This window comes from Serpula lacrymans (genome assembly GCF_000218685.1).
Source record: "Serpula lacrymans var. lacrymans S7.9 unplaced genomic scaffold SERLAscaffold_7, whole genome shotgun sequence".
Taxonomy (NCBI): domain Eukaryota; kingdom Fungi; phylum Basidiomycota; class Agaricomycetes; order Boletales; family Serpulaceae; genus Serpula; species Serpula lacrymans.
Window position 1 is genome coordinate 1,642,883 of NW_006763296.1, and position 16,602 is coordinate 1,659,484.

Here is a 16,602-nt window from a genome sequence, read left to right on the forward strand (position 1 = left end):
CAGAATGAACAAGAAACGGACGACAAGTATGGCTTAGTGCAAGAGCGAGCGTAGTGAACAATGGACCGGCGATCGTCGAAGATAATCGATAATCACCTGTGGAAGTCAAGAGGATATCCAGCAAAAAAAGCGACGAGCCTGAGACTCGAACTCAGAATCTCTAGCGATCCCACAACCGGAAACTAGCGCGTTACCATTACGCCAACCCGCCATCGAAGAACACGTTTTCTCATGATGACTCAATGTGATAACTCAAGAATGGACGTTAAAGCAGTACAAGGTACCCACGCCACCACCGCTCTCCAACAGTTACATTCAATCCACACTCAGACTCGGACCCGCAAGGAAGCTCAAGCATCTGACTTGCCGTGCGCAAGTACTGCACCCTCTTTTTACATTTCAAAAGCCATTACGCGCCGTCATGTCGTTTTTTCAAACCGGAGCATCTACCACAACCACTGCAGCTCTAGACAAGGATATTGAAGTACCGGAGCCGCCGTCTGACTCTATTTCGTCGCTTGCTTTCTCTTCAGCAGCAGATTACCTAGCTGTAGGAAGCTGGGATAACAATGTTAGTTCAAATTGTATTTGTTGTGAAAAAGTGCTGAGAACCATCACGTTTGTGCAGGTTCGTTTATATGAAGTTGGGGCCAATGGGCAGACACAGGGGAAAGCTATGTACGGGCACCAAGGGCCAGTACTAAGTGTATGTTGGAATAAGGTTCGTCATAAGTGACAGTAAAACATAGCTTTATGAATCACTTTAACGTGTGGACACCACAGGAAGGAAATAAAGTGCTCTCAGGCGGCGCAGACAATGCTGCTCGCATGTTCGACATCACCAACGGCCAGTCTCAGCAAGTCGCCCAACATGATGCGCCTGTAAGAGTCGTCAAGTGGATAGAAACACCTCAAGGTGGAATCCTTGCAACTGGAAGCTGGGATAAAACCATAAAGGCGGGTTTGGATGCGCTTATCATAGTATTTACTGGTCTGACTCAACAAACTATTGACAAATACAGTATTGGGACTTACGAACGCCAAACCCCGTGGCTACAGTACAACTCCCAGAACGCTGCTACAGTATGGACGTACAGTATCCCTTGATGGTTGTTGGCACTGCCGAACGTCATCTTCAAATATTCAATTTGACTAACCCCAACACACCCTATAAAGTCAGTTCACGCAATACTTCAGGTTCGCTTTACTTATATCCATTATAGACAATGATCTCTCCACTTAAGTGGCAAACTCGTGTGGTATCTTGCTTCACCACGTCGCAAAATAGCGGATTCGCAATTGGTAGTATAGAGGGTCGCGTCGCCATTCAGTAAGTTCTAAAGTGTATGCTTCTCGTAGTCAATATGTGACGACTTCTCTCAGGTACGTTGAAGAAAAAGATTCGTCGTACGTTTTTCCTTCGTCGTCAGCCATTATCGTCACTAATGTCTGACTAGGAACAATTTCTCTTTTAAATGTCATCGTCGAGACCAAACACCCAACTCCAAGGATCAATCTCTAGTGTACGCGGTGAACGATATATCTTTCCACCCTGTACACGGAACATTCTCTACTTGTGGTTCGTATGTTTATCGATTTAGTCAAATAGATGTAGTAACGCTTTTATCATTAGGGTCCGACGGAACCATCCACTTCTGGGACAAAGACGCACGCACCCGGCTAAAAAGTGAGAAACATTATAACCCGGTCTATCTACCTGTTCTCACAGATCATTTCTAGCGTTCGACGCCTGCCCCGGCCCTATAACTGCGACAACATTCAACCGCAATGGCACCATTTTCGCATATGCCGTGTCTTACGACTGGTCCAAAGGTCATAGTGGGATGACGCCTGGCCACCCCAACAAACTCATGCTGCATGCATGCAAGGAGGAGGAAGTCAAGAAACGTCCAGCAAAGAAGTAGAATAGGGCATTTTGAGGTAGGACGCGCTGAGCACGTCGTGTCTGTGTTGTTGATGCCATACTCTGATTTGGATTCGCTAGCGTAGCTGTTCTATGAACCCTCTGTATGAGATGACTGTTCTAGTGTCTCACCGCTGTAGTACTTAGGAATATTTTTAACTGTAACCACGCGAATAGAATTTGGTGGGCAATTGGCGGGTATCATAGTTGATATCATACGGAAGTACAGTATAAGGATCTGACAAATCAATCCTAAACTATTACAAAGTGCATCTCCCATGACGTGCAGCAGTTTGTCATACACAGGTGGAATTCAAGTGTGGTTTATATATATAGGATGACTTACATCGAACAGGGGGAAAACAAAATACATTGAGTTCTGTCGATAACCACAATCATCATGCGTGCAGTCGTCTGTCCCCGTGTTCCAATCCCTCCTTCGGGTCTTACATACACCACCAGTCATCCAAAACCCAGTCCAAAGGCGGGACATGTTCTTATCAGAGTGAAGGCATTTGGCCTCAACCGCTCTGAGCTACTGACCCGTCAGGGCCATTCACCTGGCCTCAAATTTCCTCGCGTGCTCGGCATCGAGTGTGTCGGAGAGGTCGCAGACGCAGGTGGAGGTAGTTGGAAGGAGGGCGACGCCGTTGCCGCTATCATGGGCGGTATGGGTAGGCAGTTTGATGGTAAGCTAATATGGCCACCTATTAGACGAGTAGTATATGCTAAGCTGGCACTTTTCTAGGCGGGTATGCCGAGTACACTTTGATACCGCATGCTTCCGTATCACCCCCTATCATGCTCCCGCCAAGCATAGGATGGGACAAATTTGCCGCCATCCCCGAAACCTTCCTAACAGGTAGGTTAATCCTGATTATCCCTCTTTGATCGACATCATAATCGAGATTTACATGAAAAATAGCCTGGGGAACGTTGCAAGATTCGCTGCAACTCAATTCCGAAGACACTCTTCTGCTCAGGGGCGGAACGACCAGTGTTGGGCTCGCTTGCGCTGCACTCGCCAAGTCATCTCTCTTCAACTGTGCCCATGTGATTTCCACCACTCGTTCAGAGAAGAAAGTCGCAAACATGCGTGCGAGCGGTGCAGACTATGCACTTATCGACTCTGGATCCATCGCAGACAAAGTCAAAAAGCTCACTGGCGGCAAGGGCGCCACCAAATGCGTCGAGCTTGTCGGAGGCCCGACGGTTGTCGATTCTTGTGCCAGTTTAGGTCCTGAAGGGGTGATCAGTATGATCGGATGTGTGTCAGGGGAGTGGGTGTGTAAGGAGTTTGACGCCATGACGTGCCTTGCGCCAAAGAAAGTGAGTGTGCGATGCTAGATAAAACTAGCAAGATTCTGACCGCGCCTCGTGTAGCACCTTACCATGTTTTCATCTGCGACTGTCGATATTTCCACGGCTCCATTACAGTGGATTGTCGACGCTGCAGCCAAGGGAGAGATGCCGCTCAGCCTCGACAAGGTCTTTAAGCTGGAGCAGGCGAGTGAAGCGCATGCCTACATGGAAGCTAACAGCGCAGCTGGGAAAGTGGTTTGTATGATTGATTAAGGTGACATCTGCAGAGTTGCATGGTTAAAAAACAAATGAAGTGTACCCCAAATGAAATGTAATTGTATCCATTTTTCATCGATGATCATCCTCTCCCAGATGAAGTTAGGTTGTATTCACTCTCGAATATACAAGGTCAATATATCGGTATGCAATGATAATAGTAACAAATTAGCTGTATCAATGGTAAGGATTCCGAATATATATAAATCGTAACGAACATGGCACTGTTTTCCCCACTTATACGGAGGATATCGCGTCTATTCTCATTGCATCTTCTTTACCTCCGTCTCATGCGAGTCTGCCACTTCTAATAGTGGATCTAGTTGCGACTCCGGTTGACGGTACGAGCCACCAACGCGATCAGCCCATGTGAAATACTGTAATCAAGATATCAGATAAATCGGAATTATCAGATTACGACGGTAGAAAACATACTTGGCCATAGTTCACGGTGAAATAAAGGTGGTGTAGAGTGTGATGTGCAGGTCCATTAATGACCTTTTCGAGGAAATGGCCGGTTATCATATCTGAATCATGAATCTGACGTGATAGAAGCCATATGTCATTTAATGTTTACTTTGGCGCTCTATGACGAAACTCCTTACCAGTATGCTCCAAAAGTTGACGAAGACGAAAAGTGCGAGGTATAGTTTCCGGTGGAGAGGGAACATAAATACGAAAAGATGATATGGAACGGATTGGAGGTATCCATCGACTGGGTGGAATGCGTAAGAGGCAAATGGCGTAGGAACTGGTGTCGATAACATATCAGCACCATAAATGAAGGGTTGCTGACGAAACTTACTGATCCACTTGTGGTGTGGTTTGTGGAACGTTTTGTAAAGCATGGGATGATGCAAAATTCGGTGAACCCAGTATACTGAGTAATCTGTGAAAAGCAAGAAACTGCAAGTTGCGATAAGCCATCAAGATCAGGCCAAGAATAAAAATATATTTACCATGGGATAGATAACCAAAAGTAGGCTGCACCATAGTCGTCTATACTATTATAAAGTTTGGAGTAGCCCATTACTTCAGCTTGAAACCATGGTAGTGTAAGAAGCATCATCCAAGGAAACGACCGCAGGCTGGTTTGAATTTCGAGTTTTACTTGATTTTTCAAGAAACGCGGATGCCGCATCATGTCATGGTTGAATATAAACTGGTAGGAGAGACCAGCAAAAATGAAGTATAGGCAGTGAATGCCGATGAGAGTGAGGACAACGAGAGATATCAATTGTCTGCCTATATGGTCACGTGGCCATGCAGAGACGGGGTCGACTGCGAGGGGTATAGATGATGAATTAGAGTAGGGCGAGACGTGACGTGGGAGGACATTGGCCCAAACTCTGTCAAGGAAATACTCGTTTGAAATGTCGAGGATAATGTCCATTTTTTCGCAACTCGAATATACGATTAACTGGATACCTTTGAGGGGTAAGGAACCAGGTTGACGACGGTAGAAATTGGACGGAACCACCGAAACCATTTTGCCGCATGCCTGGCTTTATATGCGATCGGGAAATACATCAGACCACTTTTTTTTTTGCCACCCTGCCGGAACCGGAAGAGATAAGATTACAAATGGACCTCACTTACGTAACGACCTATTTGTGGAAGGTCTTTTGGTTGGCCTCCGCGTTGAGCTGCATTCATGATGTGGGCTGATTCCAAATTGTCTACCCACGCTTTTCGCTTTTGCCTTCAGAACACGAGGGCGTCATATGATAGAACATTGGCTCCGCAGCCGCATAGGAGAAATATGGTACTGCCTTCTACTTTGATGTGACCTCCTTCTCTGTCTCCTTCTCGCCTGAAGCCATGGTGACACGGTCGCCTTATGGAGAGCCTGGATATCCTTTTACGGTCTTGCCATATGCAGCCAAGGGATAAATTTTTCAAATCACTGATTCAACATGGGCATTTGGCACAGTGGTAGCGCGCACGCTTTGCATCTTCGCTTGCGTGAGGTCCAGGGTTCAATCCCCTGAATGTCCAATCTTTTTGATTATGTTGCATTTCCACCGCAACTAGCTCTTTTTGCCAACATGATGTTTTCGTGAGCGCATGTCTCCCAGTTCATGCGAAGTTGCAGCCGCATCGTTGCTTAGCCGTGTATTACACGCGTTGAACATTCATCAGCGTGCTTAAGAATACAGGGTGTACGGCCCAAGTTCTCCGCCTCGAGGACGCTGCTGACTCGTGCTTCGCAAAGTGGAACGACACGATAAATTAATTGGGATGTCGTTATCCATAGCCCTAGTTATCGTCATCCAATAAGCCATAGGAAACCTACATGCACGTATGTGCTGAGTAAGAAGACTGTGATATTGTAAAACCGCGGGTCTTTGTCAGATCGTGAGACCTGTGAGAGTATGCATGTGTTTCTCACAACGCAATCATACGAGCTCCTGCAATCGTTCAACATTTCCTGGCATCATCCAGAATCATGTTTGATGCTTGTCACTGAAGGTAGCAAGCTCGTGCGATGTAGCGCTTAGAAACCACTCACCGGCACTGTTCCTCCATCCACATTGCTCTCATGACCCGTATTCGGAATTTTATGAGTCCTTCCAGAACTTCCTTTGATCCGGAAAGATAATAACCATTCATATAGGGCATATGGCATATATATCTCCCTGATACCATGAGATTATAAGTATATCTTGTTTGAACTCTGGCAGCTTCTCCGAGGCGGATTCGGGATATGCAATCGCCAGGGGTGCCCTGGAGGTGATGGATAGGCAAGAGTGATTAGCCTATGGAACGGGGACTTCAGCCTCCAATCAATATAATTGTGAGATACAAGGCGATTTCCTTTGCTTACATTGCCTAGTCTCAGCTCAGAAGGCCCAGATTGTATTTGTTCGTGTGTTCGACACTCTAAGTTTTCAGGTCTATATGTAGCTTGGTTAAGATGAAAACCAAGAGTCTCTTACGCAAGTGCATACTCATCCATGATCATGATAGGTAGTAGCCAGCCAGAATTTCAAGAACCTGGTTGTCATTTTACCTTTAGCGGGTGCTTAGCTTTGTTCACTGTTAAAAAATCAGTATCAGCATCTTAAAAATTCGATTAACCAAGGCTAACCTTTTCTCGTTCTCGTAGTACTTGGCTACAAATATCAGCGTATTGTAACTCAAAAGGAGCCTGAGGGTGTTGCTTATCCTAGGCAGTCTGTAATTCTAACCAGTCACTGAAGCTAATCAGCTCATAGGGTCGATTTTATGTTTTTTGAATTTACTGTGTGTCCAGTAGTCGTATGAAAACTTCTCTTCTGTCTGAATTGTTGTAACAGTCAAGATCTGGTTCAAGTTATTGCAAAGCTTCAGCCACTGCGGCGCACAGTTACTGGGTGGCAGTGCACTTGCCAATTCAAGCATCCACAAAATTTCTATCGTGTATCGCCATCGACGTCGACGAATCCCGTTAGTTTCAGCAAAATGGCTGAATACGACCTCTCAAAAACGATAATATCGTATCTGGATCGTCACTTGGCGTTTCCACTGCTCGCTCACCTCGTGGAGACCAAGCATTTCCCAGTAGAACAAGTTCAGGAAGCCCAGTATGAGCTTGCGAAAGGCACGAACATGGTGGATTATGCGCTCAACTTGTTTGAGCAGCTTCATCCTGATGAGGAGATTCCTGCTGGTGCGTATCCTTGTTAAATTCTTTATGAATGAGATCTCAGCTTTACGTTCGATAATTCGATAGAATTCTCTGGCAAGCGAGAGAAAGCTGTATCAACAAATGAGCGGTTGCAACAGGAGGCTCAGGCTGTTTTGGATGTGATTGAAAACCCAGAGGTCGCACAGGCACTGCGCCAGGATAAGAACCAAAATCTGCAGTATCTTAAGGATAACTACAACGTACGTCTAATTTTTTCAAAAACAGCCAAGCCTCGTTTCGCCGACGTCTTCCCTAATATAGCTTACACTGGAGCAAATAACTGCGCTATACAACTTTGGCCAATTCCAATATACGTACGGAAACTACAGTGGTGCTGCTGACTATCTTTACCATTTCCGCGTCCTCTCAACTGACAACGAACTCAACACTTCTGCGCACTGGGGCAAGCTCGCTTCCGATATCCTGATCGGAAAATGGGATACGGCCCTCGAGGAACTCAACAACTTACGAGATGTCATCGACTCGCGTGCCCCATCATCGCTGCTGACGGCTTCAACTGAGCCTGCAGCACTTACCCAACTACACTCCAGGACATGGCTCGTTCACTGGTCACTTTTCGTCTACTTCAACCACCCACAAGGGCGGGCGCTCCTCCTGGAAACTTTCCTCTCCCCTACGTACCTGAATACGATCCAGACGTCCTGTCCATGGATTCTTCGCTACCTGGCAACAGCGGCTATCCTTTCACGAAAATCGTCTGCTGGTGGCGCAGGTGCATCCTCCCGAGTGCGGCATTCGATACGTGAGATTGTCAAGGTGATCCAAACAGAAGAGTACCAGTACCAAGATCCCGTGACGTCGTTCTTGAAAGAACTTTATGTCAATTTCGACTTTGAGGCCGCACAGCGCGAACTGGTGCTTGCCGAGCGGGTCATCGGCGATGACTTCTTCTTAGGAGATTTCCGAGAAGAATTCTTGGACAACGCTCGTTACTTCATCAGTGAAGCATACTGCCGTATACACCAGAGAATTGACATTGGGTGGGTGCCTCCTGTTGCTTTACAAATACTTACGTCTGAAGTTTCATCTCAGCGACCTATCTGAGCGACTTAACCTTTCCCGAGATGAAGGCGAGAAATGGATTGTCAATCTCATTCGCGAGACTCGTATGGGTGCGGATGCCAAGATCGATCTCGAAAAGGTTCGCATCTTCCAGCTGATCGTGATATGATTCACATTAAAAGACTTTTTGGCTACAGAATGTGATTGAGATCCATCGCACCGCCCTACCGGTTTATCAATCAGTCATTGAGAAGACACGCGGTCTGGCTTTCCGTACGCAAGCCATGGGAGCAGGGATCACTCGTTCGCAACAGGTGAGTAGTCAGAAGAATGAGGCCCAACCTGCGGTAGTGGAGGGGGCACGGTGATGTTGAGGCAGTATGCAGTGTAGTATGTACCTTCTTAATTGGTGTACCAAAAGCTTTTTAGCAAGCATTCTCTGTCTTTTCCCTGCTATATATGCTTCACGGTCCAGCCTCACGAGCAAGCACTGCTTCGGATTTGTCGACAATTGTTCCGAGTTATTTGATTCATTTCCTGGAACTAATGTCTGAAGGTCTTCCTATTGTTGTAAACAGTGTCCGAATGTAGTACTACTAGCTACGGTAAACATCCATCACTGGAGCGAGAGTATCTTATAAATAGTGTAGAGAGGGTACTGATATCACGTTAGTCCTACGAGCCAGTGGTGCTATTACTAAAAAAACACAAGGATAAACAAAGCGAAAAGTGCGATAGCTAGCTACTTATATAAAAAGGAAATTTAGTCCGACAATAGCAAACAGCGTCGTAAACGTGCATGAGAACGCAAGCACGAGCCTCGAGACACGCAGGCTCTCCCCGCTGCTCCAACCGGGAGGCAAGCCGAGAGTCACCGAAGGCTGCGAGACGTGCGAGGTCGATGTATATACGGCGCCATCTGCATTAGTCACAACAAACGTCACCACATCCTCGACCACAGGCAGAGCCGTTGCATTGATGAGGCGCGTGCCTATGATCTCACTATATGTACTGGTTGCGAGTCCGGCAGTCACGATTTCTCCAAGATATGCAGGAACGGAGGTAGCGAATGTGTAGGGTGGTGTTGTGTAGGTTGGTGTCGAGAGTAGGTAGTTAGGAAGCGTGGTTGCTACGGTGGCAGATTCGGAAGAGAAGAATGAATCGAGTGCCGCCACAGATTCCACTGGCGCTGAGGCGTTATTTTGAGGGTATAATCCGATCATGGGAGGTTCTTTTGAATCAATGCCATAACTGTGAAAATATAGTTAGCAAATACGTTACCCTCTGAATGAGAACGATCTACCTGAAAATAGAGTAAACCGTTCGCAGAAAAGGCGTTCCTTAAGAAGTAATGGTATGAATATGATCAACAAAAACGTTTATCTCTCGGCGTTACCCTACCTAATTGCCAATCAACGCCATCAGAGCTCGGTGGTAAAGCTTTTGGCCATGCAAGGCAAAGTTCAGGGTTCCCTTCTGCAGGCCCTATTAAGTAGTCTGATGGTTGAAGAACGAAGACCTGATCCGAGCTTCTCCATAGTCAGTATTCACTTCCGACACCTAAGAGAAATGTGAAATACCTAAAGCTGAAGGACATCGTTGCAGAAGAATCGCATGGAACGACCCATTGGCCGCCTACCGTGACCACAGGCATCAGATTCGCTCCAAAGGGGGATGTGCATTTTGCTTACTTTCATCGACAAGACGACTGTCAGGAAATGACGAGAACAATCGAGTAACCTGGATAAAATTGTTTGTTACCAAGAAAAGATACTATGAACCAATAGACCTACATCCTGGTAAGGACCGTATATACCTGAGGTCCCACTGAGATAATATCAGTAATTGAAGTATAGATATATAATGCCCACACCTACACGTCTATTAGTGCGATGGAGGAGTTATCAGTAGGACCGGGGTAAGTTGGTATAGGGGTGAATGTGCTTCCGTTCACCTGGTATGATGAGAAGATGAAGACGAAAAGCAAGTAGCTCTGAGACTCACTGCGAAACTCTTGAGCTGAATAGCCCAATAGAAGTAACCTGAAGTTGTTTCATTTCCTAGTGGTCCGAATGGAACTACTTCGCTCCAGAAAATGTTGCTGACATTTTGGACGATTGAAGCATCAATAGCACCTGCCATTCGATGAGTTACGAACATTTTGCGTACATATTGCAATGTTAAAAAAACATAGAAGACCTGCTTACCAACAGCAAGAGTACCAGATGAATTCCTAGTAAGGCTCAGTCCGAAAACTGGGTAATCGAGTATTCCATGTTCTGCTAGGGTTGACAAGAAAGGCGTGGCTGAAATTCGATATGTGATTAATCAAGGGCCAAGCAAGGTTCATCTGCGACTAACCATTCGACGTAGAATAATATATCTCAGATAACCGCGGGAAACCAAGTCCGAGAACACCACTGATCTGATCGTCCATAGTGACATTGGAATTTGTCACCACACCTTTAAACCATGCATATATCAGTAGACATTACTTGGACAATCATAATGACGCCAACCAAATGCCTGATCGTGAGCCGTCACGTTTGCAAAATATATCGATTCTCTTGCAACAAATCCAGATGCAGCTGAGAATGTGAGACTAATTAGAGGTGGACACGCTTTGTACATGTGGCATCATGAGCGTACCGGTGGTATCAGAGTAGCTCAAGTTGAATAGAGTAGCATTGTTGTTGACAGAAGCAAAGGTCGGACTATTATAATTGAGAGGGTAGCGCGGTACAGATGTGCATGTTTGTGTCGAACAATCTGTGGACATGAGCCATAGGTCTGATGAGCCAGTATCAAGTCCAACGCGAAAGCTAATATCTCCAGCTTGAAGCACTACATAGTAAGTCCTGCGGTGAAGATGCGCAGCGTTGACTACCTGAACATGCATGGAGAAGACATCACTCACTGTCCGTCGTCTGAAAGAGCTACTGGCGAGATTCCAAAGCTGTTGGGAACGGAGGTGTTTTGTTGGAGCTGTTGGCGCGCACGCAGACGACTGTTTAGCAACGAGGTTTCCGGTGATCTTTCCCCGTATTGCAAAGCAGATGCTAGGTGGAATACAGAGGTTATGGCGATAAGAAATAACGGAAGCCACATGATGGATCCTTCTGGTCAAGATGTCGGTGCAAACAGCATTCGTAGAAAGCGACCGTCGTTGCGCTGGGAAAGGGACGAGAATAAGGACCCACGTTAAAAGACAGAATAACTCAGGAACTGAGGCTAAGAAAAGCATAAAATCAGAGATGGCTGCGCATAGACGCGGGGTTGTAATGCAACTGAACGGGATAGACGCCGGATCCGTGTCACCTGCCAGTGGGAATGCCGTGCTCGGTGGCAACAGCGCTCAGTGCTCCTCTAGTACTCTTTTCAGATGGCATCTCCAGAACGACAAGAGCTCATTCGCAGTGCTGTATCGTTCCTTTCTGATATCAAAGTATGTGGTTTATCAACTTGTAGCCTCCAATCCGGCACTCATTTGGCGTCAAAGACCCAGCAGGCACCTTTAGCTCAGCGAATTCAGTTTCTCCAAGCCAAAGGTTTGACAGGCCCTGAAATCGACGATGCCCTAAAATTAGCGGGAAATAACCAAACGCCCCCTCCACAATATGTCCAATACCCCCCTGACTATGCGCGCTCTCCGTACATGGGTCCTCCCACAGCGCACAGATGGGATTGGAGAGACTACTTCGTACGTCTGATGTATGATGAGTGCAGCACACTGACAGATGTATGATTCAGATAGCATCCGTCGTCGCGGGGAGCACTGCACTTGGTGCTTATACGCTGCTCAAGGTACGTTCCACTGCCAGTGTTTTTGGGCAGCTGAACAGGACATCAATCATCTCAGAAATATCTTCTCCCCCATCTTTGGTCGCCAACGACAAACGCGTACATAGAGGATCGGGATGCATTGGACGTGCATTTTGATGCTGCTGAGGCCTTGTTGAAGGAAATACAAGCCGAAACCGTTGCCGTCCGGACTGCAGTAGAGGAGCAGAAGGAAAGAGTCGATAAAGTGACTCAAGAAGTAGATGCTGTCGTGCAAGAATTGCGAGAAGGTGAGACGAAGACAAGGGATGAAATGCGAGAAATAAAAGACGAGGTTCAGAACGTGCGCGAAATGCTCCCCAAGGTACTTTTCTACCGCTGCATTTCGCTCTTTTCCCCCTAAGCTCATTATTGAAACCAGATGATCGAGAAAAATAAGGAAGTACAGAAACAGTCGCTTTCCGAACTTCAGCAAGAGGTCAAGTCGATGAAGGCACTGCTACTTAGTCGCGGGTCCGGCCCAATGTCCAGCTCTAACTCCGCACCTCTCTCGTCCATTCCGGCCAGACCTTCATTACCAGTATGGCAGCTGGCAGCCGCTTCATCTGCTTCTGGTACGGACCTGGCTTCTACTCCTGGTTCTTTGCCAGACACAAGTCCCTTCTCTGTTCCTCCCGTGCTACCAAACGGAAAAGGCAAAGAAGTAGAATTACCATCTTCCGTCTCGTCATAGTCCACGCCCTCGTAGGAGGGTTTTATTCTCCTAGTAATCGGCTACTTATAAAGAGTGATTTCCGCAATTTACCCTTCGAGGTGACTAAAATATTGTCTTGGATTGGACAATTGTGGTCAAGCACCTGCTGGATGAAGTCCGAAAATTCAGTTTGGACTGTATTCGACTTCAAGCTTCAAGCTTCAAGCGCACGGCAGAGGGGATACAGGCAAATTTGGGGCATAGTCAAAACAACACGTATCCAGAGACAGACATAACTACATAAAAAATACATCCAATGGCATAGAAAACAAAGCCACACAGGGAGAGGCTGTATGACAAGGATATATAAGAAACTAAAAAGGCCGAAAAGGTATCACAATAGGTAGAACAGAAGATGAACTTCGTCTTAAGGATAAATAGACTGACGAAACGAATACCATTACCGCTTCGCAAAAACTTTCTTCAACAGCGCCAAGACCTTGGGAACATTCAACTGTACATATTCCAAGTCGAGAAGATGTTTGTTGTCTTTTTGCTGTGAAAGTTGGTTTAGTTAGTTGAGAGTCACCAACAGGGGGTCATAAGACGAACTTTCTCCAACAAATCATCAATTTTGAGATCCATCTCAAGAATGGCCTTTTCACGACCCTTATAATGCAGCGAAATGATGAATGTGCCTGGAGTAGGAGAAGTAATGTTGAAATATATATTAGGTCGTCTACATCCATAGCACGTTAGTGGGTGAGGGTAATGTAAATAATTCGTCACAAACCGATTATCTGGAACATTACTCTCCACTATAATACCCTCCTTCTCAAGCTGAGCATGAGTGAATCGGTATGGGCCAAGGATGACAGTCTTCGTCGGCTTTCTTTCTTTGCCCCCTACTGTGACCACACCGACTCCAATGGTGGTACCTTTGTCTTTAGACGCTGTTAGACGAACATTTTGTAGGTAGGCTTTATATTGCTCTAGCTGAGAGCGAAGGTAGTTGTTGTGGTCGCAGATGGTTTTATAGACCGCTTCGAGAGACTTTGTTTCTAAAAGTATCTTCTCTCGCAAATTGCCCAAATGAACGAGCTCAGCCGAGACCTCGTCTTGCATTAGTTTGTAGCCATCCCCTTGTTCAATTATCTTCTGCTCTTCTAGTTCGCGAAGCATTTCCTTGACTTTGATGCCTTTCCGCACAAGAGTGGCGTCCTTCGTCGTGGCAGCTCGCTCGGCGATTGCAGCCAGATTGTAGGGGCGTTTCTCAGTAGCGTGGGGGATGGAACGAATCAGCTGTACCAGAATAGATTTGGTTTCCATGTAGAGCATGTCGGCCGGAGAAACCGAATCCATGAGCGCACTCTGGGCATCATGCACAGACGTCTCCCATCGACTGTATAGATTAAGCTCTATAGTCCGATTTTCCTTGCGAGGTACCTGTGAAGGCGAAGGACCGAGCTCATCGGTAAGAATACGTAGGTGGAATTTGTCGTTGGGAGACTAGAAGGGATAAGAGAATTTAGTTTCAATATTGTTTTATCGTGTTAAGGACGTACCAGGCTTTCAATGTGCTGCAGTATTAAGGAATGCGTGTTATACAACTCGTTCATGGTAATATGTATCATAAGGTCCTTCTTTGATAGAGCCATGTATTGGTCCATCTAACGAAAGAAGAATGTCAGCTACACAAAAACATGTGCGTATTCCCTTAGCTACTAACCTCAAGTGTATCGTAGAAATCACCGACTTCGCAAAGATTATTCAAGAACTGGTTAATTCGTGCTTTGTTGTTCTCGACAAACGGATTTAGAGTCATCATATAAGCTTCTTTAGCGTATGATGGCTTGTTTGCCAGATTCTGGAGCATCTTCGCTATCTGTTTTTGATATTAAAACATATACGTGTAGAAGAGAGGACAGAACTCACCAAGGTCAGTGTACGTCGGGGGTGTTTGGCGGGTACGCCTTCAACCAGCATATATGCTTGCGGAGTCACAATAGCCGGATTGATGAAACGAAGGAAGAAGAAACCGCCAATGAGAGAGCAAATAGCATAATCGGTAGCTTCCGGGTATTTTCTCTGTGAGTACTACGTGAGGAAAGTATGGGGAGTAGAGGCCAGGCAGACAAACCCTAGTAAGGCTACGAATTTGTTTACATATCCATCGAATTCCGTAAGGAACGCTTTCCATACTTTCTATGATGGTGACCAAAAAGCTGTTCGCAATTTCCATGAGCATAGTCAACCTTGGAGCTATTATAGCCTGAACATCTGCGTTGTCAGAAGCAACTTCAGGAGGCACTCCTCGAGGCAGGTTTGGCGGCAAAGTTCCCGTTTCTTCTTCTATTTGGTTAATCATTTGTTCGTAAACCTGTCGTAAAGAGATAAGATATTATTAGAAAGACTGAAACTTAGAAAATCTTACATACCTTGACAGGATTTATTTCGAGATTTAGGTCTTTATGCTCAATCAGGCTGTTGATACGCTCAGCGAGGACACCTTTGAGGTAGCTTTGTCCGGGGCCTCGGCGAGTATATGTGGTCATCATTCGCGAAACGGGAGTGTTTGCCCGCAGCAGTGAGCCAAACTCTGTAGCTGTGTCAAACTGAGCAGAAAGCACAGACTGGAACATAGTCAGCAACAAATGCTCCTCCCGACTTTCGTATTGGTTTCCATATAGTGTGAACATGACGGTTTGAAGGAGGGTGTCGATCTCGGATAAGCTGACGAGCCGGCAAAGAGAGGCGATATGTTTAGGCTCAGACTGCAGTAAGAAGAAAAGATTAGAGTATTGCTGCAGCTTTCGGTCATCGGGGTAGTGGCCTTCTGTTGGATCCACTTCCTCTAGTGTTCTTTCGACTTCACGTTGCTATAACATCGGTGTCAGACGACCTGACGACAACTAAACAGAAGATGAGGTAGACATACCTCGTCCGCAGCCATGCGATTCTGAATGAGTAGCGCAATGCGGGAATCGAGATAACGAACGTCACGTTCTAAAACAAAATTCTTCTTCGACTGAGCGGAAATCTTCCCTTTGAGATCTCGAAGTCGTTTCTGTGCTGTTGAACGAGGTTCAAGTCAGCTGTAAGTCCTTTCACGACGGTTCTACACAGCATACCTCGCGCTAGATCATCCTCAACCTCTACATCCTGCTCGGCGGCCATGCTGAAAAGAGCTGTAACACTGTACCTGTTGGTGTTTCTGTTGGTCAGTCTCCTTCCAGAGAGACTGCCAGGCGAAGTGGGCTGATCAACGTAAGACATGGCGAAGGATTGTCTGTGTACACGTAAAGTAACGGGCAGGGCGGAAGAGATCAAATGGCAATGGCGAGAAAGTCACAGCCTGAGGCGTGGAAAGGGTATGTGGGTGATATGTCCAACAGCTCCAGCGCCTGCAGGTTGGCAATGGCGACAAGACTTTGGAGAAAGTGTATCCAGGGGATGTGTTTTATGTTTTTTGTGGGTATATGATGAAGGGATGTCACTGAGAATGAGGGGAAGGGAATGGCGATGGAAGCGACACCGTGTAGAATGGGGAACAACGAACCTGTGGCTCACCGGCTTCTTCCACTTTTGGTCTCTGTGGCACACTAGTGAGCGTGGAACACCATCATATCCTGATTCACCAGCCCATCACCAACAGAAAACCTGTGAGTTAGCATGGCCCTCTTACAATTTAATAACATGATCACAGTAGTTGCTTGTCCTACCACCGCACTTGTATCTGCACAGCTATAACGTTGAAGTCGCGAATTTATATAGAAAATAGTGCACATCTCCGAGGCAAGTAACGCTTCGGCCACCATACTGCCACATTTTAATCAATATCAGACATTAGCGGACTCGATGATTCCCTTATCTTACTGGAGTGACCACTTGACATGTCCATAGACGCCTCGGTCAGAATGCGATGGGCTCTTC

General features: G+C 46.3%; 7 protein-coding genes across 7 annotated transcripts; 4 read left to right on the forward strand and 3 right to left on the reverse strand.

Annotated features, from left to right (window-relative positions):
- Nucleotides 1-297: 297 nt before the first annotated feature.
- On the forward strand, nucleotides 298-2,026 carry SERLADRAFT_468460 (uncharacterized protein; the record flags this gene model as incomplete). Its single annotated transcript, XM_007318687.1, has 10 exons — nucleotides 298-571; nucleotides 629-721; nucleotides 784-957; nucleotides 1,023-1,175; nucleotides 1,224-1,330; nucleotides 1,384-1,407; nucleotides 1,458-1,579; nucleotides 1,634-1,687; nucleotides 1,741-1,941; nucleotides 2,006-2,026. 9 exons carry the CDS (start codon nucleotides 422-424, stop codon nucleotides 1,923-1,925), a joined length of 1,062 nt encoding a protein of 353 aa, XP_007318749.1.
- A 176-nt stretch (nucleotides 2,027-2,202) lies between these two features.
- On the forward strand, nucleotides 2,203-3,774 carry SERLADRAFT_468466 (uncharacterized protein; the record flags this gene model as incomplete). Its single annotated transcript, XM_007318688.1, has 4 exons — nucleotides 2,203-2,613; nucleotides 2,673-2,786; nucleotides 2,850-3,253; nucleotides 3,308-3,774. 4 exons carry the CDS (start codon nucleotides 2,325-2,327, stop codon nucleotides 3,497-3,499), a joined length of 999 nt encoding a protein of 332 aa, XP_007318750.1.
- On the reverse strand, nucleotides 3,766-4,895 carry SERLADRAFT_348962 (uncharacterized protein; the record flags this gene model as incomplete). The annotated part of the gene is made up of 5 exons (XM_007318689.1): nucleotides 3,766-3,879; nucleotides 3,938-4,042; nucleotides 4,108-4,253; nucleotides 4,308-4,408; nucleotides 4,462-4,895. 5 exons carry the CDS (start codon nucleotides 4,893-4,895, stop codon nucleotides 3,766-3,768), a joined length of 900 nt encoding a protein of 299 aa, XP_007318751.1.
- Nucleotides 4,896-6,857: 1,962 nt separating this feature from the next.
- SERLADRAFT_415728 (uncharacterized protein) lies at nucleotides 6,858-9,640 on the forward strand (the record flags this gene model as incomplete). The annotated part of the gene is made up of 5 exons (XM_007318690.1): nucleotides 6,858-7,154; nucleotides 7,218-7,372; nucleotides 7,434-8,173; nucleotides 8,226-8,334; nucleotides 8,393-9,640. 5 exons carry the CDS (start codon nucleotides 6,947-6,949, stop codon nucleotides 8,561-8,563), a joined length of 1,383 nt encoding a protein of 460 aa, XP_007318752.1.
- A 633-nt stretch (nucleotides 9,641-10,273) lies between these two features.
- SERLADRAFT_390458 (uncharacterized protein) lies at nucleotides 10,274-10,988 on the reverse strand (the record flags this gene model as incomplete). Its single annotated transcript, XM_007318691.1, has 5 exons — nucleotides 10,274-10,330; nucleotides 10,403-10,501; nucleotides 10,557-10,658; nucleotides 10,715-10,783; nucleotides 10,845-10,988. Coding segments are annotated over 5 exons (457 nt in total), but the record flags the coding sequence as incomplete, so codon positions are not given.
- A 550-nt stretch (nucleotides 10,989-11,538) lies between these two features.
- SERLADRAFT_468480 (uncharacterized protein) lies at nucleotides 11,539-12,774 on the forward strand (the record flags this gene model as incomplete). Its single annotated transcript, XM_007318692.1, has 5 exons — nucleotides 11,539-11,640; nucleotides 11,695-11,895; nucleotides 11,946-11,999; nucleotides 12,055-12,339; nucleotides 12,397-12,774. 5 exons carry the CDS (start codon nucleotides 11,578-11,580, stop codon nucleotides 12,706-12,708), a joined length of 915 nt encoding a protein of 304 aa, XP_007318754.1.
- A 147-nt stretch (nucleotides 12,775-12,921) lies between these two features.
- SERLADRAFT_491554 (ras GTPase-activating protein) lies at nucleotides 12,922-16,217 on the reverse strand (the record flags this gene model as incomplete). Its single annotated transcript, XM_007319027.1, has 10 exons — nucleotides 12,922-13,223; nucleotides 13,282-13,408; nucleotides 13,463-14,178; nucleotides 14,235-14,339; nucleotides 14,399-14,554; nucleotides 14,605-14,757; nucleotides 14,810-15,049; nucleotides 15,108-15,548; nucleotides 15,608-15,741; nucleotides 15,801-16,217. 10 exons carry the CDS (start codon nucleotides 15,943-15,945, stop codon nucleotides 13,044-13,046), a joined length of 2,397 nt encoding a protein of 798 aa, XP_007319089.1.
- Between the last annotated feature and the right edge of the window lie 385 nt (nucleotides 16,218-16,602).